The following is a 15,296-nucleotide window of genomic DNA, read 5'->3' as shown; positions in this document are numbered from 1 at the left end:
CTCAACGTCATGATTGTTGCTCAGGTTGCGTATTCTCCTTACCAGCCTTCCAGGATTCATATCAATACTTTAGGAAGAAATCGTGCCGCATCTTTCATACTTTGTTTATCTTCAGGCTCGGGAGTTTCAACGTGAAGTCAGAAACAAAGGGTTGTATTATTGCTTGAGGGCCTTTACTGGAGACGATGTGTCGTCAATGAACTGGTACACAAAAGGAAAGACAAAAAAATGCTCCGAAATAATGTTATGGACATAGGATTGTGGAGAATGTAAATCGACTGGTTTTTTAATTAATGTTGAATTTTGATTGAACATGTTCTCAGATAAAAAAAAAAAATCATATACGTAAAGGAGTTGGTTCTGAGAGAGAGTGTTTGAGAAAAACTTCACATTTGTACCTTTGAAAATAACAGTTTAGAATTGGTCCACCCTATTTTGCTGTTTTTCATCGAGAAGAGATCGAAGGATGCATTTTGGAGTACAATTTGACGCTCTTGTAAAAATTTCAAAATATGTGATAATGTAGTAATCTTGATGTCTAGAATTGTGGCAAAATGACTTTATTTAAATATTTCACTTCTACAAATAAAATTATATGTACAACTTTATCCAGATGCGGTTATTTTCATTAGTAATGTGATTACCCACTCGTCATATATACACGAGAGTTCTAATTCCTACCGTTGTCGTGCAAAAAGCTCTGGAAGCTCCAGAGCTATTTTGCGAGATAACCACAGTTGAACGCTTTTCGAATTAGACTACATTAGCAGGCGACGACATCATTGCAACTGAATCCAAAACACAAATACGCTGATAACGAAACTTAACTTTGTACAACACTATACAATAATTATCAAACGTGCGATTTCATCATTTTAGTCTCATTTCGCTTGTGAAATGACCATAGAATCGCCTGTGAACATGACGAAGAAAACTAACGCATCAAATACACGCTGGACCGGACAAAGTGTCTGCTCGTATGTTGTTATTCTACGGAGTTTTGTTCGATGATTTTGAGCTTTCGTTCGCATAAATTTGTTACCCCTGTGTTTGGAATTTTTTAAGAAGTTTCTTAGTTTTTATTTTAGCCAAATATGATCGTGGCTCATTCAACAAGTTTAGTACATGTTTTCTGAGGAGTTTGGATTCTAGCCTATTTTTTCGAAAATTGATTTTTTACAGAAATCGCGACCGTGTAATCTGCGCTTTTCCGCGCATGAGGCGTTAGGATGCATTTACCTTAAGTTCCTTACCTTAAAGGTTCCTTGCCAAGTTTATTCTGTTCCCATTGGTTTTAGTGATTTCTTTGGTTTAACGACACTCGCAAGTTAAATTTGGCACTAAATACCTTGTGCGCGCTCACGAAATGTGTCTGTTAGTCTGACTGCAGTTGACGTTAAACTCACCTGCCCTTTGTTAAAGTGATTAAACATAGTGATAATCACAACCTCACAGCCTGCGTTTATATAGGAACAAAAGAGGCAAGTTTCTAAAGAAACTGTCACAGTGGTAATGCGTTGGTAGGGGTATTACAACATAATTTAGTTTTATCAACTGAGTTGATAATGAAAATCAGCCACCATAAAGAGGTTCTAAAACTGAAGTTCTAGCGTTAAATGTTCGTCAAAGCGAAAGACGAAGGGCGAAAAGAATTTAACTAATTACAGTCAAAAAATGTCCCACAGGCTTTAACTTTGTTCGCTCTCCGGTTCTTCCTCATCGACCTCATTAATAACAGGAAACACGTGTTCTTCCTGAGCCGTTAAGCGACCTCTCTGTTCCAGTTCCTGCTCAATCTGCTGCAATCTTCTGTACTTACTGACATGCTCAGCGCGGACTGGACCGCCGAGTTTGATGAACCGCGCACCAAAAGCCACTGCCTGAAAAATAAAACACGGCTGCTATTATTAGAGAAAAAAATTCCAGCTGCAAGGAAAGGCAAGATGCATTCCAAGAGCTCAACCATTAACCACGTATTTCCATCTTTCTGTCGAGAGCTCTAAAATTCGAGTTAAGTTTTCCACGTGCGAACGCGCAAATGGTGAAACGCGCGCGCTCGCACCGTTTGTCTGCGTCACGACTGCACAGTTACTTACGCGATACTGAAGAAAAAAAATCAACGACTCTTGCGCAGTAGAGGAAAGTACATCTGAACAATGAAGTATGTTACATTTGGACTTTGTTTTCAAGGTTAGAGAGTTAACGTAGATTTCCATTTAATTCAGTCTTTCCTTAAGATTTTCCCTGACAAGAGAAAACTTTGAACATTTGAAACAGTCTTTTGATTCACGAGCGTAAAGATCAGTATGTTTGGAAACGTGTTTTCGAGCTAAAAGTGTAAATCTTTATCTATTTAGCTATGAAGTGGATAAAATTTTGTTGATTTTCCCGGGCTCCGGCTTTTCACGTCTGAATGAACCACAGTGACACAATTCAAGCTGTTTTACGGGTAACCCTCACCGTGACAAGTAAGGTCAAGTTGAGCTTATCAATAGACACTTAAACGCAAAACTGACCACAGAATTTAACTAAATATCCAGAAATTTTAAGGGTAATGTATTCCTCATAACTATAAATAAATCGACCAAAATTTTCCATTGCTTATCGACATCAAATGCAGTATCCTTAGCAAAAATCATGTCAAATATTTCAGATGAAACCTTGCAGACTGTGGAGACACTTTAAGATGATGAATGAAATGTTCTCATGACATTCAACTTTGATTCAAGGGTGATATTGTAAGGGGAAAATAGGAACCAGTCACTCTTAGTGGCTAAGGGTTAAATTACAAAAGTCAAAATCTAAGGGATAAGGTTAAGGTATGTTTAACTTAGTTAGAACTCTTGGAAACTTGAATTAGCAGTCAAAGCAAACGGTAAACCACTGTTAACACAAATCCATGTTGAAATAAACAAAATAAAAAGAGCAAATCTTTGAGACGTTAGCTGCTAAACATGATTCTTAGAGAAAAGTCAGACAGACCTGCCTTGAACACTTGACTTTATGAGAGTAATGGTTAAAAATAACGGTTTCATAATTTCACCAGTCTCTACCAGCAATGTATAGAAAACATTATACATAAAACAAAGAAAGAACAGGAAATAAGTTCAGCGACAAACCACAACAAAAAATGATTCTGCAAAGGACTTTTGTTAGCTGTGTCTTGCTGATATATTCTACCTGTCACTTCTGCCAAGTTTGTGTTTCTTCCCAAACAGCAGGTGAGAGCGAATATTTAATTCCGTTATTTCACCGCGGTGAGTGGATAATCCTTCGCTTTTTGGTAATTCATACGAAAACATCCACCAATTGTCAGCAAACGCTTATAGCTTAAGAATGAAGGCTCGCGCAATAAGATGAAAACTAGCGACCATAGGATTTACACTAGCCTTGTCATCTCATGTTATAACTAGGAAACATTTGAAATGAATGAGTCGGACAACGGTGAACATTTTGACCGTCACATCTAATACCTTCGATTCTATACTACGCAAGGTTTGCTTGTTAGAGTTGCTAAGAACGGCTCTGAAACGTAAAAAGTTTCATCTTGCTTAATTTCTACTCCTTCAGAAAGGTAAAAAAACCCATGAGGAATTTTGTTCCGCTCCTTAAACCTGTCTTCAGCTAAACGGTTGGTCAACAAAAGCAATCTAGCGGTTAGGAGTGTTCTAAGCTATCGGCCCCCTTCATCAACGATTCAACGCCAAGAAAAACTTGCGTTTCTGGACAGAAAAATACCGTTTCGTTATATATTTGAAACTCAACAAAAGGTGTGGGTGAAGTAAACGAATTAGCCGCGTTTTTTTTTCTAACTCTCGCGGTCTCAGATTAAGCAGGTCGTATGACGGGTTTTTATGTGACGTCAAAGAAGATCGAGTCTGACCTACTTTTCCTACCCGTACAAAGTTTTTAGTAAATTTCAGACAACGCTTTTGCCATGGAGACCTCAATTTCATCTTCATGTCACAAAACTGTACAGCCAACTCAAAATTGAAATGAAACCAAGCTAAACTGATTGAATTGCAAAGATCCACTTTACACCAACAAACAAAAATATTGTCCACAAAATTGACTTTTATAGCTTCTTGAACAACTGCTACAGAGAAGCCTATCGAAACCTAGTAAACCAATTGCTGAATTAATACAGTGTTCTTTGAAAAAGAAATTCCGGAAAGAGTGAAGACCTTCGGGTGGAAATACACCGTAATGTTATGACGTTTGCCGAAGTCTTTCACTATTAACCCCTAACTCTAAAGATCTGATTTTTTTAATTCCCCCGTCTAGCTGCTACACATTTCTTTTCAAATTAGTTACGAGAATTAGATAAAGATAACAACTTCTACCTGATAAGTTCGAGTATTCTCATTACCTGTTTGCTGAACGACGTATGGATATTATAGGGAGAGGTTATCGCTTCTGGGGGTTGACAGGTTACCACACAGACCTTTACCAAACAGACCAACACTAGTACCTTCACAAACTGGAAATTAGCGCCCAGGCTTATTCGAGGATTTACTGTCTAAACTCGAAATTTAGACTGAACAGTCTCAGGGGAAGCTTTCTGACTCCACCTTTTCCTTTGCATCTTTTCTCTAAGAGCTATGTGGTGTAAGACCGAAATGGGCCGAGCAGTCAAGTGATAAAAGGATCACTGGAGGACATGAAGCTAAGCCCGGCAGCTGGCCCTGGATGACGAGCATTTTTGTTACGGGGCTGGGAGAGTATTTCAAATGTGGGGCCGCCCTTATATCGGACCACTGGGTCATCACCGCAGCTCACTGCACCATTGCCAATATTGGACCAATACTAGCAGCAGCCAGTAAATATCCAGAGATGCTGAAGGTAATGTATTCCTCGTAACTATTGATATATCGACCAGAATTTTCCATTGTCTATTGACATCAAATTCGGTATCTCTAGCAAAAATCACCTCGAACATTTCAGACGAAACCTCGTACACAGTGGAGACACTTAAAGAGGATGAATATAATGTTCTCGTGATCTTCAAATTTGATTCAAGGGTGATACTGTAAGGAGATAGTAAGAGCCAGTCACTCTTAGTGCTTGAGGGTTAAATTACAAGTCAAAATCTAAAAACAAACCTTTAATTCAAGGTGCGCGTTGGTGAACATAATTTGGATCAGCCTGAAGGAACAGAGGAGGATCTAAACGTAAAGAAAGTTGTGCTGCATCCTAAATGGGACATAGGAGTGGAAAACACGCCCAACGGAAAGCAAATTTATTCAAAACACGACATCGCTTTAATAGAGCTTAGCAGTCCGGTCAACTTTACTTCAAATGTGAAAAGCATGTGTCTTGATAATGGGCAACTCTTCAAAGCTGGTAAGAAGAATGGGAACTTATCAATCGTTTCTTGTCTGTCAGTTTTTACAATTTGCATGTTTAAGTAATTTTTTTTCAGATGTTGTTAGTGACGCTGCAAACTTGATCTTCAACCAATTAGAACGGAAAATTTATGTCCTTGGAGATGGAAACACGCTTGGTATACAAGCTACAGACTAGTCGAGTGGGTGGCACGACGTTTTGGAAACAACCAAAAATCATTAAAAAAAGTAGTGAAACAAAGTACACCACGCTCCCATAAAACATTACAATAATCAGAGCATAACTTCAACTTTGATCTATTTACCTATCTAGTTTGTTTTGTTCTTAGGCACGATGTGTTATATCGCTGGCTGGGGCACTAAGAAAGTAAAAGGCCCTGCTACAAGAATTCTTCACGAAGCCGCTTTACCACTTGTGTCGCATGAACAGTGCAATGGCCCCAAGTCATACAGTGGAGTTATCGGTGGCAACTTGATCTGTGCTGGATACAAACAGGGGGGTGTCGATACTTGCGAGGGAGACAGTGGAGGTGAGATGGACTTTTTTAACACTAAAAAATACAGAATTCGAAGGAAAGTGAAACGAGCCCCCTACTTACAACTGAAAACATTTTTCCATGCATCAGTCATATGTATTCATGGGTTTTACAATATCCAGAAATAGAGGAAATGAGGTTGCATCGCCATCGAGCACTGAGAATCACAAACACCTAGATAATAACTTTAATGGACAATTTGAACCACTTCCAGACTACCTACATTGGACGACCTTGATATCTGCAAAACATAACTCCAAATCCCCTCCCTTTTCAGCGTTTTTCAGACCACGTAAATCTCGATCGTTAAGTCATGATTCCTTTGAGTTACGGCTGTCACAGGCACGATCTTAAAGAAGCAACGGACGTCGACCACCTAAAACCTTTTTTATACCTGAGTAATTTGTATTCAGGAATAACAAGTGTCCTTCCTTTTTCAGGACCACTAATGTGCCAAGGAGATGGAAAGAGGTGGTTCCTGACAGGAGTGGCGTCCTTTGGACACATTGGCTGCGGTGTACCTTACAAATATGGTGTGTACACACGGGTAGTGAACCATCTACAGTGGATATCACAAGTCACAGGGATGGACCTACCACAGCCACAAGTCGACTATGTACCGTTGATTACATAGAGATGATTGATGACAGTGTAGTATTTGACGCTGGCACGTTTGCCGGCAGTTGGGAAGGAAGAAAGAAAGAAAGGATGGAGGAGGAAAGAAGGAGAGGAATTCACGCGACATGCCTGAAAACCATTACCTGCCTTTTGCAGCCATATTCATGAAGGGTCCTTTAAACAACCCTTGAGAAGAAAATCACAAACAGAAACTTGCCAAGAAGGCAAAAAACATGAAGTACACAGAGCACACCACCGCTTAAAAAAGGAAAATTTTACTCAATCTTCTCTTAATGGACGCATTTCCAATATCCCTTTGATAACCTCTACTATCTGATCCATACTGACCGGGGAGTACTGACATCAACTCGTACGTAATTTTTTCATTGAATAGTACTACGATCAATATTTCTTGATCAACATTTATGAATCAAAAAGCTACCAAGTTCTTCAATTTTTACGTTGACCTGATGCTTGAATATTGCCCTTAAGTTTTCTAGCCCTATAAGAAAAATTAACTACTTGTTCTATCAAGCATTCCCTGGAAAAATAATGAGTTAAAATAGGTGAGTAGTAAGCCAAACCGAGCTAGTGATAACTCGAACAAAAAGAAGAAACTATTTTAAGCACATCAAAATAAACAGTTCTTTCCTCCTGTCTTTACCGAAAAAAAGGAATAGCTGAATAAATAAAAAACCGATACACTAACATCAATATGCATATTCTCCACACTGTTCTCTACACATTTCCTAAGGTGCTGACTAAGCACCGATAAGCAGTCAAAGCAAACACATGTACACGTAAACGACCTTCAGCCGTGGGAAAAGCGAATGACTAAGTCGTGATTAGTTTTAGTTTATCTGTTGACTGATGACGAGAATGACGTAAAATCTGTAGACCGAATAAGGCGTACTGCAAAGTAGACGTGTAGCAAATGTTGTGTCTAGTTGCTTTTGACATTTGTTCCTAAGACCAATCAAAATATAGCTTTTGCATTGCAGCAAAGCATTACTTCCATCTCTCCATCCCCTCCTCGGGTCTTCTCCGTTACAGGTCAGCTATAAATAGTCGCTTTGCTTAGAAAACCATTACAGTATATTTACTTCTGGCGTAGACAATCACTGCCAATCAAAACTAGGTTACAACTTAAGTTTAGATAAGTAAAGGAAAATTTGATTCTATGTGAGTGAACAAGTCAACAAAACTCACCAGATCCGCTAGAATAGAAGAAGAATCTGCACATGGTCCATCTGCAAGTGAAATGAGGCCTCCCTGATCTAAATAAAAAATTGTGGATAAGTAAATAAACCTGAACGAAAAAATGCAGTTTATAAGAAAAGTTGCGTGAATAACACTTCATAGCCAAAGTATTAAAAGGAATAAGAGAAAATTGGGCAAATTATTTTGTGAACGAAGCCGTCTGTTATGGACGGTAAGCATGGAACCATTAGGATGTTGCTTAGCAGCGCCTCTGACCTACAACAAGGGCCCAGCAAAATCCCTGAATCATTTAAACTCACAAGGCTGCATTTTCTCTCAGTTTGTTCATTTAACCAACCTGTGACGGTCCTGGCCATTTGAGACAATCCTGTGATAGTGTTGGCTTGATCCAGGCTTAAAGCTACAACGCTACTGAGTTTGTCGGTGACTCCACTGTCCAAAACACTGGAATGTTTTCTGTACAATTCACTGCCAACAATGAAACACTTCTCTCCAATCCTCTGACTGAGTTTCTTCCAGCCCTCCCTGTCCTAAAGGTTTTGGTAAATTTTCAAGTAAGGAATCATGAGTTCACAACAAAACTGCTTCCAAACTGAAACGTCGGTTCGGAAAGATAAAAAAACCCCGAAAAGCGCAAAAGAAAAGCGAGCAGGAACAAGGATAAGTAGATGAAGAAGTTAAACCCTTTACACTCTAACATCAGTATGCATATTCCCCATACTGTTCTCTATATATTTCCTGTGGTGCTTACAAGGAGAATTTGTTTAACAATCATGAGCTTCTTTCGCGATCATTTCGTTTATTCTCAAGTCCTTAATGCTTTAGGGGTGAAACTGTTGGGAGAAATTAGATGTTTATCGCTCATAGGGTTGAGGGGTTTAGACGAATTACTAAGGAACGACTTGAAAATTTAGGCTACCATTCTTTGGGAGATGCAAAAACACTGACTTAACTCCTTAAAGCGAAGGTAAGTCTTAAATCCCAATTTACACGCATCACAACACTGACCGGACTCCTGACACCATCAATGATAGCTATGATTCCAAGGTATCTCTCGTGAAGTTCACAGTACAGGTTGATCACATCGTCCAGACTCTTGAAGGCGTTTGCCATTATCTCATACTTTAGTTTTTCCTGAGAAAAAAATAGATTTTTCGATTCATGCCCATAGATTTCGCCGATAACAAATGAGCAGCGCTGATAGGGTGTCACTTACTCGCTCACGACCGCGGGCAAACAACCACACTTGTAGCAACTTAAAGAGTCACGAACTCACAAACGTCTATTTATGCTAAGGAGTCACACAACAGAGCAATAAAAAACTCTACATGCAGCACCCACCTCAACCACAGTTAACCATAAACGCATACATGCACGCATTTGTTTAAGATGAAACCAAAACTGCGTTTACAACCTGGTTCACGACTAATTTGTCAGCGTTACTCATTGAATTACTAGGCTAGTACCCCATTCACACCAAAGGTTAAACATGTTTTAATGTGTTTCGTTAAACACGGTTATAAATCGTTTTCTCTGTAGAAGCTATTTAACTTCAAATTTAGCAAATTCAACATACAAGTGAAAGACTACTTACAACCTATGGAAAGTTCAGTTTTTCAGTTCTCCTTCAGGTTTTCATTCAGTTAAACTTAGTCTAACTACATTTGTGTTGTTGGTGTGAATGGAGTATTAAATTGCCTCCACTGATTAAATCAATCGTATAATTGGAAACGCTTTGCAATAAAGAAAAACTCGTTTATTCAACAACTCTGTAAGCAGTGATACTGATAAAACTTCTATCGCTACTAACAAGTTTTGACTTCTTGTTTCCACGACGCTGCGGCTAGGATTAGAACAAACGATCGACACTAAATAAGTTGAACCCACAACTCTATTGCAGAAAAAAATATAGTATTTTTCAGGATGTTGAAACAACATGATCACGATAAAAGAACTCAGTGTTCAAGAAACAATATACCACAGTACTCTTCCTTTTCCCTTCAGCTCAAATTCTCACCTGGTCATAAATTTCTGAGGCTGCGCAATTGAGTGCGATGTGAACATCGGTACCTAGGCTATAGCCGCATGAAGACACTGCGTCTTGAACAAAATCTAAAGCCTGCTCTGGCTTATCCATTGAAGGGGAATAGCTACCATCATCAGTAACACACCGACCAGAAGGCTGGAGAAAGATATAAAAGAATTCGAATTCAAAGGTGACAAAAAAACGGGCTGGGAGGAAATAAAAAAAAGCAAAACTTACTCCGTATTTTTGAACAAGAGTCTCGCCCATCTGCTGATGGATGTTGGTCAGCTGGTGCAAGGCCTGATAGATAGAATATAACGACAAGTTCTTAAATCCTCAACCTTAAAACTCTGTATTGCAATCCAACTAAGTGGGTTGATTAGATTTTATTCCACCTTGGTTAACTAAACAATTTGCCTATGTTCGCTCCCTTTAAAGCCATGACAATGTTTTGGTTAAAACTCACCCCGTTTCACAAAGTGTTTCGTTGAATCGTTTTCCAACCATGAAGGCTTTGAGCGGTGGTAAAACGCTTAGTAATTTAAACCAAAAACTAAACTATCAAAAGTGGTTAGTTTTAAGCACAGTACCTTTTTCATGGGCGTTCCTGGCTGAGGTAAAATGAGAACTTCTTTGATAAGATTTTGCTTTCCCGCAGCCTGCTTTCCACTCGTCAATAATGTCATCATTGGAATAGGTACAGTAAAGTTATCATCAGTCTACAAAAACAAAAATTTGCTGCATCAAAAACTGTGCTTTGTAAGAGTTAGTTAGTGTATGGAGCATTTTAACTTGTGTCAAAAGTGATTCAGGATTGCATCAGAAAATTCGCGTCACTCTCTTGGCTAGTCAAATGCACAACTTTATATCACTCTCCTATATAACGCCCACGTTATGTAGGAGAGATGTCGAAAGCAATCCTTAAAGAGTGTGGCTTTCTAGTTTAACAAGGATGCCCTTATCGATCAGCAGTAAACCCCAACCTTCTCACACTCAGAGTTCTCCCCTACTTTAAGCACGAAAGGTTACAGAAATCGGTAGAGTAATCTTTCTACTAGCTGGTTTTTTCAAGAATTCTAAGCGATTTTAGGCGGTAATAAGAGGCACTACAGGAGGTTAATTGTACCGGTTACGGCCTGAAAAGGAGAACGCTGCACACTGTTCTTGTTAAAGGAACCAAGAACCAAACTTCATCTCCCTTCTTCATAATATTTTCTCCAAGGTTCCCCTTTACTTGTCTTGAAAACCAACTCGTTAGTGAAGTAACTGGTTTTGCCCGCCTTCTCACACCAAGTAAAGCACGAGAAGTTATAGAACGCATATTTACCTCTTTTCCAACAAGTTTAGCAAGATGTTGGTACAAAGAGAGTCCTTTAATTTTTGCCCCGGTGACTACCGTCCCCATTGAAACGCCAATTATAGCCGCATCTCTGCAGATCTCCTCTTCCTCCAAATCAGGCACCAGTTGTGCTTGTGACTCTTTGATGCCAGCTGTTCCTCTTTTGCTGTCTCCTTTCTTGCTAGTATCCTGTGAAATTTGCGACTGTTTGCTCTCTCCTCTGGACATATTTGACTTCTTGTTTGAGTCCTCAGCTTTTTCAGGCTCCAGTTCTTCCTCAGTTTGATCTTTATCACAGTCATTGTTATTAATATGTAGTGACTGCCTTTCTTCTTCTAACATTTTCCTAAATTGAAAGCAGAGTACATTTTGATGTGTACGTGACTTGGTGAAGGGGGGGGGGGGGTGGGGTGAGGTGGGAAACTTTCATACTCAAAGTGACCCAGCTACCGGGGGTCGGGGGGAAGGGGAGGGGATAATACTGATTTTCACAGAAGCAATACTGCTCAGACAAATTTTAATCCCCAATCACCTTTCAGCTTTAATTTCCTAGATAGCCTTGCCTGACAAGAAAAAAAGGAAGCTTCCTACTCCTCTTAATTGGTATTGCAAACCTAGGAATAGTGTAGGGGGTAATCTGCTAATTTTAGATTACATGACAACACAGGGGAATCTCAGCCCTCAGAAACCATTGAAATACTGATGAAAACCATTTGGACAAGATGGAATTTTTTTCCATGACCCCTCTTTTTGGGTGTAAGTTGTATATCAACTTTGCCTTTGAAATATCAAAAACAAGACAGGTTAGGCTAAAAAGGCTCTGTTTTACAAAGACCTTAAGGTAATCTATCCTAGATTTTATCACCAATCTAACTTTCATCCAAACACCATTTTGAATGATCTGTAGCTGATGGCCCTGCTGTGGGATCTAAGAAATACCATAAATTAACTTAGTTTAAAATCATAAAGCCTTTTCTACTATGATGTCATTAACAATACATTGCTGATTTATTTTTGCATCGTACTACAGAAATTCAAAAAGAAATGTGATGAATTTGTTTTGTTTGGTCAATATGGAAACCAGAATCTACCCTAAGTCTAGAATTCTTTTCAGTAAGTACATGTACCAACTGCATATTGTGTCTTCACTGCTGGGCCAAAAAGTACTAACTTGGAGCCCACACTGAACATGAACAATTTTTTTCTTTTCATAATTCAACAAAATCATGTAAACTCCCTTACTGTAGCATCTCATCTATCTTCATTTGATCAGTTGGGTCCAGTCCCACAATACGTGGTGCAATAGTATCAGTGATTCTCTCAATTGACTCTGCCACATCTAGTCCTGGGGCTGGACTAATGGATTCCCCTTCAGTGGTCATAACAACAGTCTCTGTCCCCTTTTGCTGTTTGGATTGCTCAGTGACAGGTGTCTTGGTTTTTATGTCTGGGGTTTTGACCATCTTGGAGCTCAAAGAGTCTGCTGGGGGACTGGAATCAATAAGGGATACAACACTTGCTATGGGCTGAAAAGACATATAAATTTAGTTTATACTAAAACAGAGGATAATGTTAAAGGAGCTCTCTAATTGGTTACTCAAACCCTGAATTCCTTCATTATTCACCTCTGAAAAACTCACGCAGGATCTGTGCCCCAAAATGTTGTAACCATAGTGGGAATAAATGAATGTCTCACTATTTGTGTATACACTAAAAAAATTATTCACCTTGGTGTAATGGTGGCTAGCAGTGTATCCATCACTAGCCACCTCCACTTCAGTAAACAATTTTTAAATATAACTCTCGTCAAAAATATAATAAGGAGGGAAGCAAATTAAACACAGATGACGTCAATCATTCAATACACCAACACTGTACCTTTGAGAGTCCATTGACGGTGCAGTCAAAGCTAACTTCAAAGGTTGGGAATCCTCGGGTACTGAGGATTTCTACCGCTGAGACCTGTCAGCAATATAATGAAACAATTCAAATCAGCTAAGCTAATCAGGATTAGTTTCTTTCTGTTAGGATGATTACAATTTGTAAGTACTTAATCGTTATATTAAAACAGTAATCATTATAACAAAAGTACTGATTAAAAAATCAGGATGAAAATCCCCATGCTTGTTTTGTGTTGTGCTTAAAATATTTCTTGATAAAACAATTTTTCAAATCAGTTTGATTTTGACACTTTCATTGTCTTGTATTCATTATCATTGTATGAAAGAATAAAGAGTAGCAGTGAAGTGTGCCCACAAATCATAAATAATAAAAGCATGTTCATGTGCAGTTTTAAAGTACATACATCTAAAACGTTAGAGCAAGTATGTCATTTCAGAAAAAAATCTGAGTAAGCTAAACAAAATGAAAACCTTGGAAAGGAAGGCAAGGATGAAGTTCCAGACCCAAATCAAAAATTTTTTAAATAGGATGCACAAACACATAATGGAACTTCCAGTGGAAAGGAAAGTAGGTTTAAAATCAAAGCCATCAAAATAGGAAATCCTTTTCTTTATGGCCAACATAGCACAGGCTGCCAAAGAATCCTCTGCAAAAACTGCTACACTACCAACTGAAGGTTTAATATTTAAATTAAGACACTATACACAATAGAGAACACCAAAAACTCACTTTTAATTACATAACATAATTGTGAAAAGGTATAGGAACAAAATAATAATCACTGGTTCTACTACCATTGAGGTGTTAATATTAAAACACAAGCTATGTAAAATACCTCAGATATTGTTGGTGTTTTGGAACGTTTCCCAAAATATTCTCCCTGTAAACATCAAATGAAACTATCATTAATGACCTGATAGTCTATGACAGTGAATAAGACAGCATCTTAGTTACATGCCTGGAAATCAGAAAGTTACATAAACTGACTTTGACATATTCTCCTCATCAGTTTTATCCAAGTGTTTCATACCAGCTATCTCAATGTAACTCTAAACACAAGTTATAATAAACAATAATAAATAATCGTTCCTCCAAAATGCGCTCTCGATCCTCGAAAAGTTCTACTAGCGTCTAGATCCTCAATTCTCGATTCTCGATTCTCGATAGTTTCAAGCATCGAGGATCGAGTTTTGAGTCGAGACTGTCAACTTACTTTTGAGCGGTAAATTACATCATTAGTAGCTGAATAATCTTCTGATCTCCAATGCCCAATGAATATGTTACTTAGATGGAGATGTAACTGTCTCAATATTTGACTGATACGTAAAAATCACCAAGGTGACAAGTAAAAAGGTGTGCTGCATTGTAGATGAATCTCTAAAATAATTTGCCATAACGGGGTATGTGTGTTTTACATGCCACCGTGGGAACAAAAAGAAATGCAGTAAACTCACAGTTTCTGTTGTTTGAATCAAATCTGTAACATCAATGTATCAAAATGTGAAAGAATGAAAATATCCCAAAAACATTCCATGTTAACTGAGAGAGTGAGGGTCTCTCAATTTTTTTCGTCACTTTTATATGCGCTCATTAATCCCAAAACTAAACGTATGTACTTGTAGAATGAATTAGTAAACATCGTGCAAGATTGTGGTCTCCGTAAGCTGACGCGAAAAAAAAAAGCACAGGAAAGAATATACGTACCATGTATCCAAAAACATCATTGGGTTTTTCCTTGAACATCTTATTCAAAAGATCCTCAATCTGTTTTGGCACTTCATTCTTGTTAAAAAAAGCCACAGCTTCCCGTTTTTCCTCCAGACTGTATGCACCGTTTTTAACCGCCATGTTGAATCACCAAGGCAACTTGAACAGTTTACCCTAGTCTCGTTTTCATGCAAAACAAATGCTAGTGCCAGACTCCTCGTTTGCAGAAAGAATCTTTAATCGGTGAAATAAATATTGAAAACAAGCTGTTTGATTTATTTCACACAAAAGTTAGACTCTTATCCTTTGGTTACTATTCTCACATGCGACAATTTTTAACTTGGATTTAAAAATGTTAAGAAAGATTTCCAAATACCTTTGCCGATCTATAACAGAGCATATAAAACATTGCAAAAAATAACTAAAAAAAGCAATCGTGTTAATGATCTGTTTTGTAGTACCATTTTGGCTATTGTAATACCATCTTCTAGCTATCTTATCTCGGCAAGACACGATAGAAAATAACGGGATGCAAACTTGAGTAAATTCTGAGGAACAGCTTTCATACTGCTCTTGTATAACCAATCATGATAAGCACGTCT

The 15,296-nt window shown here is 38.3% G+C and overlaps 2 protein-coding genes across 8 annotated transcripts in view; one reads left to right on the top strand and one right to left on the bottom strand.

Annotated features, from left to right (window-relative positions):
* Positions 1-544: 544 nt before the first annotated feature.
* LOC131781660 (enolase 4) overlaps positions 545-15,296 on the bottom strand; it is a 24,149-nt gene continuing 9,397 nt past the window's right edge. For 5 of the 7 annotated variants that reach the window (XM_059098375.2, XM_059098374.2, XM_059098377.2 and 2 more), the window contains 12 exons: positions 14,692-14,928; positions 13,823-13,867; positions 12,964-13,047; positions 12,328-12,611; positions 11,074-11,431; positions 10,337-10,465; positions 9,984-10,046; positions 9,738-9,902; positions 8,729-8,854; positions 8,058-8,250; positions 7,709-7,776; positions 545-1,880 (listed from right to left, as the gene is read on the bottom strand). In XM_059098375.2, coding sequence (XP_058954358.2) covers positions 1,689-1,880; positions 7,709-7,776; positions 8,058-8,250; positions 8,729-8,854; positions 9,738-9,902; positions 9,984-10,046; positions 10,337-10,465; positions 11,074-11,431; positions 12,328-12,611; positions 12,964-13,047; positions 13,823-13,867; positions 14,692-14,835 — 1,851 coding nt within the window. In that variant the 5' untranslated portion in view covers positions 14,836-14,928 and the 3' untranslated portion in view covers positions 545-1,688. Of the gene's footprint in view, positions 1,881-4,664; positions 5,897-7,708; positions 7,777-8,057; positions 8,251-8,728; positions 8,855-9,737; positions 9,903-9,983; positions 10,047-10,336; positions 10,466-11,073; positions 11,432-12,327; positions 12,612-12,963; positions 13,048-13,822; positions 13,868-14,691; positions 14,929-15,296 lie in introns of those variants that run through there. The other 2 variants (XM_059098380.2, XM_059098379.2) reach the window with 2 other exon arrangements.
* On the top strand, positions 2,953-7,187 carry LOC131781661 (trypsin). Its single transcript, XM_059098381.2, has 5 exons — positions 2,953-3,221; positions 4,598-4,842; positions 5,115-5,343; positions 5,675-5,875; positions 6,322-7,187. Exons 1-5 carry the CDS (start codon positions 3,131-3,133, stop codon positions 6,513-6,515), a joined length of 960 nt encoding a protein of 319 aa, XP_058954364.2. The 5' UTR covers positions 2,953-3,130; the 3' UTR covers positions 6,516-7,187.

The sequence above is a fragment of the Pocillopora verrucosa genome, chromosome 1 (assembly GCF_036669915.1).
Source record: "Pocillopora verrucosa isolate sample1 chromosome 1, ASM3666991v2, whole genome shotgun sequence".
Classification (NCBI taxonomy): domain Eukaryota; kingdom Metazoa; phylum Cnidaria; class Anthozoa; order Scleractinia; family Pocilloporidae; genus Pocillopora; species Pocillopora verrucosa.
The sequence above is the reverse complement of the archived record's forward strand: the minus strand, read 5'-3'. Positions and strand labels throughout refer to the sequence as shown.